The sequence below is a fragment of the Hippoglossus hippoglossus genome, chromosome 7, assembly GCF_009819705.1.
Source record: "Hippoglossus hippoglossus isolate fHipHip1 chromosome 7, fHipHip1.pri, whole genome shotgun sequence".
In the NCBI taxonomy this organism is placed as follows: domain Eukaryota; kingdom Metazoa; phylum Chordata; class Actinopteri; order Pleuronectiformes; family Pleuronectidae; genus Hippoglossus; species Hippoglossus hippoglossus.
Window position 1 is genome coordinate 9,869,093 of NC_047157.1, and position 11,048 is coordinate 9,880,140.

General features: G+C 40.1%; 1 protein-coding gene across 3 annotated transcripts; it reads left to right on the forward strand.

The window, feature by feature from the left end:
* The first annotated feature begins 559 nt into the window (after positions 1–559).
* Positions 560–11,002, forward strand: xpc (xeroderma pigmentosum, complementation group C). Of its 3 annotated transcripts, XM_034590917.1 has the most exons (14): positions 560–865; positions 1,549–1,845; positions 2,105–2,201; positions 2,556–2,640; positions 2,767–2,924; positions 3,041–3,161; positions 3,273–3,362; positions 3,729–4,565; positions 5,386–5,546; positions 6,366–6,447; positions 7,424–7,555; positions 8,042–8,211; positions 9,121–9,214; positions 9,596–11,002. In XM_034590917.1, the coding sequence occupies exons 1-14, from the start codon at positions 751–753 to the stop codon at positions 9,929–9,931; spliced, it is 2,775 nt and encodes a 924-aa protein (XP_034446808.1). In that variant the 5' UTR covers positions 560–750; the 3' UTR covers positions 9,932–11,002. The 3 variants fall into 3 exon arrangements, with proteins under 3 accessions (XP_034446808.1, XP_034446809.1, XP_034446810.1); XM_034590918.1 differs by lacking the exons at positions 560–865; positions 1,549–1,845 and having other exon boundaries at positions 2,105–2,205; positions 9,596–10,297; XM_034590919.1 differs by lacking the exons at positions 560–865; positions 1,549–1,845 and having other exon boundaries at positions 2,185–2,201; positions 2,554–2,640; positions 9,596–10,297.
* The last annotated feature ends 46 nt before the right edge of the window (positions 11,003–11,048 follow it).

The following is an 11,048-nucleotide window of genomic DNA, read 5'->3' on the forward strand; positions in this document are numbered from 1 at the left end:
CTAGTACTTATATTGTAATTATATACAGTCTACTTTACACATGTCTTTCATTCAGGATAACAGCAGAGAGATCAATAACCTTAATGTTGTCTGGAAAAGGTAAGCAGGGAGATTTATCAGGTTTATGAAGGAGGTAAGTGCAGTAAGAAGAAAAAGAAGAAGAAGAAGAACTTTATTGAAGTATACATTTTACAATATATGGCAGTTCCATAGTGTCCTGTATAGGCTCTACATAGAATGGAGCCCACAATGTAGACAGTAAATACAAGTAAGAATATAAAGGATATTAGAATTAAAATAAAATAAATAGTAGTTAAGGGGCTGTTTAGGATGAAGCCCCACGAGGAATATTTTTTCTGTTGTTTTTTTACGTTTGAAGAATTTATTCACCATTTGCTTCAATTGTATTGGATTTGGCTGCAACACAGTTTACCCCGGTAACTCCTAAAGTGTTTTGTGGACTCAAACACTTCACCCAACCCCCCATCGGCAGAGTGGTTTCATTTTTTTGGTGAACTATTCCTTTAAGAAGAAAAGGAAGCGGATGTGACGTCAGAGCCCGGCCTCCAAAACATCCGGAGCGTAGTTTCTTCTTGTGTAATGAAAGAGTCGTGTTGGATAACCAGCGGGTTCCTTTGCTTATATAATATGTGTTCAGCTGCAGGGCTGCTGCTCTCCTAGTTTTACACAGAGACGTTTAAAGAAAGAGTTTCTGGAATAAGAAGAAGAATAAGAAGAGAGAGAAGAAACATGGCGAAGAGGAGAGCGAGCGTAGGGACTCAGGTCAATACAAAGAAACCGAGGAAGGTGCTGCCGGCGAAGAGCCGCACAGCAAAGGCTGCAAGAGCCAAGAAGAGAGAGGCAGGTAGGACAAGTTACTCATTATACTACTATGGACAAGTCACCACTACTATTCTGTCTCCGCACATGCGACCACTGTGCATTCAAGCTTAATGGGAAAATCAAAAGGAAAAACTGAGATCGTAAACTCAGCTTGGTCTGTTTACCTGTTGCCACAGCAGAGGGGTGTGTGTGGTGAACTCTGATAAAAGTTAGTTTTTACTGTAAGAAGACTTATTAAATATACCACGCTAAAGTATTATTGTTTGTATGTGGATGTATACTTATAGATACGGACTGATTGTCAGTGTAGACTTAATTATGAAGTTTCAGTGATATGCATGATTAATATCAACTTTATTAAGTCGAGATATTGTTCAATTATCATAGGGTTGGCTAAAAATTAATAGCAGTAAATGTGGCATAACTTTTATTAAAAGCGTAATATATACTAATACATTGCTTATGCTTTGTGCAAGCTTGGGGAGGAGGTACAACAAAATATCAGATTTGCAAAATGTTTAACTGTTTATCCAGTGCTTTTAATTCTCTGCTCATTAAGACGAGTTAAAACCACAACCGTCACACTGTAAACCTTAAATAAATAAAAATATTCGGACATTTATGGTGATAATTATCAATATTGACCGATATTACCTTTTTTTTTATCAGCAGCTTAAAGCCATTTCTTTTTGTCTGTTCTTTCAGATAATGGCATCACAGAGGAAGAGGAGAAGCTGGAGAGGAAGATCAAACCCAAGTCACGTTTGTCCTCAAAGTTGGTGGCGAAGAGCATCTCTCCCTCCAAATGCACCACCAGCACCACCACTGATGTCAACACCAGTAAATACTTCCAGTCACCAGTCAAGGAGGAGGAGACTGACAGTGAGGACTTTGACATGGTGACATCCCGAGCACCTGTGGTTACTGTAAACGCCAAAAAATCTCAGAAAGAGGAGGAGCAGGACAGTGAGGAAGACGAGGATGACTGGGAGGAAGTGGAAGGTAAACATCAGCTTTAAAAAAACGTGAGCCTGTAATGTCACTTTCCCACTGGTTTGTCATTTTATGGGGACAAAACGCAAGTCCCCGTAATGTAAATCATTTAATTTCAAGGTGAAGGCATGTTTCAATGTTTAGTTTAATTTATGGTTAGGCAAGAGGTAAAAATGGTTAAAGGTTTGAGCCAGTCTACAAGAAATCGATGTAATGTCCCCTGAAGTCATGGAGACACTACTGTGCGTGTGTGTTGTGTGTTTGTCAGAGCTGGATGAGCCACTGGGTCCAGCTGAAGCACTAGAACCCATCCTGCCTTCTCAGCCCGTGGAGATAGAGATTGAGACACCTGAAGTCAGGAAAAAGTGAGTGACTCTGGTTTACAGTGTGTACATACTGACTGTGCATATAATTCAAGTCAAGTTAAATAAAATAAAACAGGAGAAAAATGCTATGATATGAATTAAAACAACTTGAGGACACTCAAAATCCTGCAAGAACATGATGGTCTTCAATAAAGTCTCAAATATGTCGGCAGAAAGCACTTGATTGTAAAAGGTAGACTGTTCCAAGGCTTTACGGCAGCTACAGCGATTGCTGTAATTTTGCTGTGGTATTTATTTCTAATAATAATTTTTGTTAGTTATTTATATTGACAACATTATTATTGTAGCACACCCATTGATCTGTTTTATTCTGTTTATCTGTATTTTTGACAGAAAGAAGATCCAGGCGGAGTTTGAGTCGTATCTGAGGCGGATGATGAACAAATGCAAGAAAGACCTGCTGATAGACACACACAAGGTGAAAACACACACACACACAGCACTTTACCTCATCCCTCATGCTGCTTCACTGTCTTGTGTATGCACTGTATTCACTGCAGTTGGATTTTTTTGCCATCACAAACCTCTGATTGTGTTTCATCAGGTCCACCTCATGTGCCTGATAGCCAGTGGAATGTTTCGGAACCGTCTGTGCAGTGAACCAGACCTTCTGGCCATCACTCTGTCGCTGCTGCCTGCCCACTACGGCAATGTCATGAAGGAACGCATTGACCAAAACTACCTCTCCGGACTGCTCAAATGGTGCGTCCCTTTACATCAGACTGTTAAAAAACAATGTGTGGGGATGTTTCATTGGAGACAATGAATGGACCTTGAAAGTGACACAGTTAAAATAAATCACCACTTTCTTCTTTCAGGTTTAGAGCAACATTCACCCTCAATCCCAGTCTTTCCTGTGAGGAGCGTCCGGACCCCCGGGCTATCCTGGAGAGGCGGCTGGCCAGCCTATCAGCCAGGAACCACCAGGAGATGACTCAAGTTGGTATTCTGGCACAAAACCCAGTCCATTTAATGAAGTGAAATACAGCCTTTGTGTGAATTTACAAATGGTGGAGGTCATTAGTTTCCTGTGTTTTGTGTTTCCCGCAGCTGTTCCTGTTGGTGCTGAGGTCTCTGCAGCTCTTCTGCAGATTGGTTCTTTCTCTGCAGCCGATTCCTTTGAAACCCCCATCAGCAAAGGTACCGACAAGCTGTTACAACATGATTACTCAACATGATTAATTTACATTTTGTAATGGAGCTTCTACACAATCTTTCCATGTATCCCCTGGAAACTGCAGAAGTATCCTCTGGGGCACGAGAACACCTAGTTTGGAATCACTGGTCTATCCTGAATAATTGTATGCATTGTTAAATATCTTAATCATCAACGTAGCAAAACTCCTCAGTAGAAAGACAGAAACACTTTCTCTGCTACACATATTTCACTATTGCTTTTGAATGTGACTGCTCATTCCAATATTTTGATTACACAATATTTGCTCGTGTTTGATTTTAAGAGGCTTTTGTTTTTACAAATACTGAATGTCTTTTTCATTTCTTCAGGGCAAAGGAGCTAGAACATCTCCCGGTGCCTCAGGAAAAAGCAGCTCAAACCAAGAAACCTCCAAGACCACCTCTCTTCAGCTGAAGGTCTCACCTGGCACCAAGAGACCAGCTGCAGTTGGAAAAGTCAAGGGAGACAGAGGAGGAAAGAAAGCAAAGAGAAAAGAAAAAACGGAGAACGAGGAAAGGGTTATAACATCCGGAGGACAGAGACCGAAGAACTCAAAGCGCCGCACTATCGCTTCAAAGGTCAGCTACAAGGAGGAGAGTCAAAGCGAAGATGAAGAGGTGCTTAGCGATGAGGATGAGTTTAAGGCAAGCAGCGAGGAGGACAGTGAGGATTCAGAGAGTGAAGCTAAATCATCGAAGGGGAAAGGGAGGAAAGTGATAAACAATAAGAACACTGCAGGTAGTGGTGGAGGGAAAAAACTGGTAAAAGGTGAGGGGGACAAAGAGGGGGAAGAAGAGGAGGACAATGATGAAGAAGGAGAAGGAAAAACAAATAACGGAACGAAGCGAAGGAGTGGCAAGAAGACAAAGGGTCCTGGAGCGGACGAGTGGATGGAGGTGTATCTAGAAAAAACATCTTCCTGGGTTTGTGTGGATGTTGAGCAGGGTGTCGGGATGCCTCAGCTCTGCTCCCAGAATGCAACATCGCCAGTGACGTATGTGGTGTCGGTGGACGGGGACGGGTTTCTGAAGGACCTGGGAAGGAAGTACGACCCCACCTGGATGACATCATCCAGGAAGAGACGGGTGGATGAAGACTGGTGGGATGAAACGCTCGAGCCATTCCTGGGACCCGAGTATGAGAGGGACAAAAGGGAGGACAAGGAGGTGAGACCCACAGATATATTTTATGCACATGGTCAAACAAACACACGCATGAAGCCTCCTCTGTCTTTTTAAAAATCATTTTAAGGCTTGATTAACTATTGTGACTGCCTGGTCTCTTACAAGATTCATGTACAGGTAGTAAAAGATAATAAACAGTGGATCTTACATCGTTATTGTAGGGGAATAGGACCCCTGTAGCAGCCCAGTGTATAGTCAACCATAGACTTTCTCCCATTGTCCAGAAATTAAGCCAAAAATATCCCAGATTCGAATGCTGCCATCTTGCACATATAAAGCCAGAGTCTGCGCAGTAGCGATAGGGGGATGGCACCGGTGTAGTGAGGTCCCGTCGATATACACAAGCTCGACCAATCGCGAGTCAGTTTCAGCTGTCAATCATGACATCTAACCCCTTTTTATAGAGTTTGATAACTAATTAAAACCAAACTTGGCAGAAAAATTTGCACTTGGACGAATATAAAATGACAGAAACGATTTTTAAAAGAAATTAATTAGATTTTGACTATGACTTTTTAATTTGTCCCATTTAATAACATGGAGGAGACGGGCTTTATGACTTACTGCTGCCAGCCACTAGTTAGCGGTCGAGACGCTTCAGCTTTGCAGAGCCGTCATATCGTCCATCTTTATATACAGTCAATACAGTCTCTCAGTGAACACTTGAATTGAGTTCATATAAATGAGACATTCAAATGCAAAGTTTTAATCAACATGTCTAATCTGATCAGGTAAAACGCTCAGCACCCTTTTACACTAACTGATACCACCCACCTCTCCTGTCTGTGTTTTCTCCATCCAGCTCCAGAATAAGCTTATGAACAAACCCCTGCCGATCTCCATAGCGGAGTACAAGAACCACCCATTGTACGCTTTAAAGAGACACATGCTCAAGTATGAAGCCATCTACCCTTCAACAGCAACTGAACTGGGATACTGCAGAGGAGAGCCAGTGTACTCCAGGTCTGTACCACAGTAGAGAAGTCAGCTGTTCATATGTCTTTACTAAATCATAGCTGAAGATGCACTGCATGATATGCATTTGTATAATATAATCTGTGTGAACCTAGTTTATGATGAAAACTGGTTTGGATAGGACTAACGTGTGATTTTTTGTGAAGTGAGTTGCTGTGTCCCAGTTCAGGGTCTAGATCCTCAGTTCCACATTTCTAGAACAAATACAAATGACTTCTTAAGATTCATTCCTCCAGATGTGTGAGGTATATCTATTCATCTTTGGTCTGAATTTGGAGGAGTCAACCGATGTATCCTCTGTAGGTCTCTGGATCCGATTGCCCTTTGTCCAAACTTCATGTGTTTTATTAACCTGGTATTTGCACACTTGAACTAAAATGAAAAAAACAACAAAGAAACAGTTGTTCTGTGAATCTTAGGGGGTTTGTAGATAGATTATAATGTATTGATATATTTACCATTAATCTGGTAGATTTTTGTTTACCACTGGTATCAACAGGGAAATGCATCTGTCATAGTTTTATATGTCCACCTGGTGGTGCTGTATGATTCTTTTCAAACTCTTAATGTGATTGAAGCATAGTTTTCATCTCCAAAAGTGAACTGCTAGCTGTGAATTACCTCTAGCAATGAGTGTTTGTTCGGCTCTGTTCATGTTGAAGTAAAAACATACTATATGAACTCAGAAGACTTTGGGTCTGCGTCTGCGATTAGAAAATCATTTAAATCATCTTTCAAATGACAATATCAGTATGATAAATGCATGTTTTGTCATTATTGTGGTCTTGTTTAAATCTTTCTCTCTAGGGATTGTGTGCACACCCTCCACTCCAAAGACACATGGTTGAAAGAAGCTCGGACTGTACGAATCGGGGAAGAACCGTACAAAGTGAGAGAGAAAACTTTTCTCTTCCATCCACCATGTCTGTTTTTTCAGTTTGCTTATATCTCGCCAAAACGATTTAGCTGAAGATGTGTGATTTTTGTTGCCAAAGAAAACTATGATTTAAGGAACATCCAAATTAAGACTTCAGTCTGAAATGTAAATGAACCACCACTGTCTACGATTGCATAGTTTTACCTCACCTTACTCATTTTCAAGGGTAGACCTGCTTATTTTTCATGGGTTATTCAGAAAAGCACCTCATGGCATGCAGCTTGACCTCTTAGAGGAATTTCCACAGCAGTCACTTAAGTTTGAGACTGAGAGGAGCCATGTGCACATTAAAGAAAGTAACTGTAAATGTGTGGCTTTGCAAAGCTAAGTATTTTGTCAGTAGCCTGAAAAAAATGTATGTGATTGTTTGGCGATGTCAGTTTTCAACATAATTTCCATCTGAGCTCAGAGCATCAGTTTTTTAATAAGGCAGTGATATTTTGCTGAGTAGAAGTGTGTTGAATAATTTGAGGAGCAGTGATGCTATTAATCCTCATTTTGTCTGAATTGGATCCATGAATATGTGGTGACATGGTGGATTGCAGCAGAAACCTTATCTGGGTGTCAGCATTTTAATATATCAGCCAGTCAGCGCTGATTAGACAATAATAATAATAATAATAACAGATTTTAACAGCTTAAATGTCAAGCAATGATTAATTAAAAGAAGGGAATTAAAAAAAAGAAATATAATAACAAGTCAAATGAAAATAGGGGTTTACAAGATAATGTGGTGTGTACACAAATGGCCCCACTAGTTCCATTTTTATTCAGTATTCACAGAAACATGATACTGTTCTTTTAGTTAATTCCCTGACTAACTGTCTGTCTCAGTTGAGATTCAAAAGTGTTTGTCGGTCGTCTGAATTCTGTCAAGTAGATATTGATAGAATATGAATATTCTCTCCATTGTCTCTCTTTCTGCTAGATGGTGAGGGGTTTCTCGAATCGTTCGCGTAAGGCCAGGATCATGTCTGAGCTGAAGGAAAACAACGACCTGCCTCTGTTTGGAGAATGGCAGACTGAAGAGTACCAACCGCCTATAGCTGTGGATGGGAAGGTAAAGGAAAAAGAGTCAATGTGGAGACTATTTTTCTAATATTACAGCAGAAACCTTATCATCTATTATTTTTTATTTTATTTCATTTTATTGTTTTTCCCGTTGTGAAGCGCTTGTTACGTTTGTTAAGAAAAGTGCTATAGAAATTAAGCTTATTATTATCATCATTATTATAATTATTTAGATTTTAGTTAAGCTGTCTGTAGTTTCAGAATAAATTGCAAAGTCAAACATGCACATAAATGAAAATTAGTAAAAGAAAATTAACAAATATGCAAAAATTAACAAAGACTATTGTTTCATTATCATCTCTTTTTTTTACCCCTTAAGAGACCATTATTTCACATAAGAAAATAATAAAATGGAGACTATCACATTTATATAATAATCTCAGATCATATTCAGACATAATCAAATATCAGAACTTCTTTACTTCTCAGTAGAGCTCACAGTGTTCCTAACCTGTTGTGTGTCTGTTCCCATCAGGTTCCCCGTAACGATTTCGGTAACGTCTACCTCTTTAAGCCCTGCATGTTACCGGTGGGCTGTGTTCACCTCAGTCTGCCCAACCTGCACCGTGTGGCCAGGAAGCTGGACATGGACGCCGCCCCTGCGGTGACAGGCTTTGACTTCCATGCAGGATACTCACACGCTGTGTAAGTCAGCACATTTTTATCTGATCAAATCAATTGAAGTGAGGGAATATGATCAGTATAGGAGCATGTCATTTTATTATATTTTAACATAAATGGTTTGCAAAGGCCTTAAACAACTGTATGGTCTGTGTAAGGACATGTAGAAAATTATTGGTTCTTCTTAAGCATCCTAGAAAAAAGACATGATCACTGTCTTTGCATAAAATATTTACATTATGTTCATGTTAAACAAAATCTCAGCCTACATGACAGACAAGGACTTGGAAAAAAAACATGTTTTCCTACTTATACATCTTTTACATGATAATTATGTGTACGCAGGTTTTCTAAACATGGGTAAATCCGCTAACTCCTTTCCCATTGCTAGTAGAGGAGTTTTCCTTTATGTTTTCTTCCTCCGGTGCTTCATGTTCTTCGTCACAAACACACCGACAACTGATGCGCTTCCATCGTCTCGCTGTCTTCACAAATTAGCGTGTTCACTTGGGTATCTGGTTTCCATCACTACTGAACGGATCGTTTGCTGAGAAAATGTGTGTCTACTGCAGAGTCAATTGACCCGGGAGTGAATGCTAATTGTCAATTGTGTGTTGGTGGGTTTTTTGACGGGTGGAAAAGGGGCTTTACTTTCACATTCATCGATCTACCTCCAGAGTCTCTGTTGATTTTCTAAACTTTATTATTGGCAATTGTTTTATTGCTGAAATGGGTTTCAAAATTTGATCAGTTTTTATCACCTTATGTAATTTTCAATTTCATGTGTTGGAGAAATTTATGTAAGTGTAGTATGATCTGAATGTTTCGAACAATGTGTTTAACTCACAAGACAGCAATAGTTTCATCTACCACTGAAGGAATAAAGAAAATGATAAAGTCAGTTTCATACAAACATTTTTCTGTGTGTTTCAGGACTGATGGTTACATTGTGTGTGAAGAGCATGAGGAGATTCTCAGAGCCGCCTGGGTGGAAGAACAGGACATTCAGAGACAGAAGGAGAGAGAGGTGTGTGTGTGTTCATGACAACTTCTGCGAAACAGAATTTCCCATGAATATGTTGCACTTTTAATCAGATGTCATGTGAAACCTCCGCCTGGTTGTTTTTTTAGGTCATTATCTGAATGTGGATGAGACTCTGACCAACAATTCTGTTTCCTTTTGGTTTTTGTCTTTCTCTCACCATTCTGATGCCAATACACAGTACTGCTTCCTACAGTACACCTTTGTCCCGATAATTTATCAGAGGGTGTAGAAATTCCAACTTGCTGCAGGAATTGTTTGCATGAATTTACATGGCTTCAGTAACTTCCATTACTGCAAAACTTTAGAGGGATAGGTCACTGAAAAATGTGTGTGCATTAGCTTTTCTTCTTCTCCACTTTCCAGAAAAGAGAAAAGAGGGCGGTCTCCAACTGGACTCTGCTGGTGAAAGGACTTCTGATCAGAGAAAGGCTTAAACAGCGCTACGGCAAGAAGAACCCAGGGTTGGGGAGCCTCTCTCAGGGAGACAACAACGTTGACCTTTCGTCTGATGAGGAGGCAGGTGAGGATGAAAGTCCCGGGGGTAAGACTGCATCTGAAACTCTGGCTATGTCCTGGCCTCAAAACCGACAAGCAGAGGAGGAGGACGGAGGGAACAGCAGCGGACTGAAGAAGAAGCAGAAAACAAAACGAGAAAAGAAAGGACAAGACACACATTTGTTTCCCTTTGAGAAGGTGTAATATTGGAGATTAAAAACTGTTGATGAATGTTTTGATGCATCAAGGCTGATTACTCTGCTTCTGATAAGTAGTTCACATGCCTTTCAAGATTGGATCAAATGTGTCTATGGGACAACAGATTTGAAATAGTTTCAGTAAATCAGGTCAACTCTGAAACGTAGGAGAGGATGACAGAAAGAAAGGAGGGAGGAGAAGAAGAAGAAGAAGAAGAGGGAGGATACAAATGTTTTGGTGAGAACAGATTTTCAGACTGGTCATTTTCTTCCGGTGGTGATAGTGTGTGCAATAAACCTTCTCCACTATCACTGTACGTGTTGAATCTGGTAAACTGACAGGTGCTCTCTTGCTGAACAGTAATATCATGTTGTCTTGGCTTTAACAAATCAACATGAATGTGTGAACAGGGCCGTGGTGACTCACCATTTTACCCAGAAAGCTGTGCCACACCCAGCTCTCTTGCTAATAATCAGTGGGGGTGCTTAAAAAAATCCTGTACAGGGCTGGTGTGAGCCTGGTGGGCATAGTTACCATTTCTGCTGATGCAGGCATATTTGGAAGATAAAGTAAATATCTCTCTTCTACTTTCTGCTGTTTCAGTTTATAATGAACAAATTAGAAGGTTTCTCCAATCTTGCAAACATGAACAGCACGCCAGTATTACCAAAATGACCAAATGGAACCCTGTTGTCATTACTGTTTTGGCTGTCCACTGTTTTTAGCTCAACCACTTTGAACTTTTGAGCTGATGTGAAAGACTTTGGGTAGGAGACACCAAGAAGCACACCATGTAAACCTTTTCATAAAGGTAAAATGTAAATTTCACTTAGACAACAGATTAAGTCGTCTTAGCTCACACTCCTTTGTTGTTAGGATGCTATATCTCTGGAGGTTCACTGTTTTTTCTGCTGTTTTCTGGTGTATCATTGTCACATTCAGCCTATTTATTTCACACACTTGTCAGTTTTACGCTGTGTGTTGATATGTTTCACAGCAGCTGTAGTATTAAGCAGTTTTTGTATGAAAAGTATTTTTGTAAGAAATGTCTCAAAGCAAGTAAAAGCAAAACAACTCAAATAATTGTTTTAGTCTTTTTGATTTGACTTGTGTGTATTTTTCT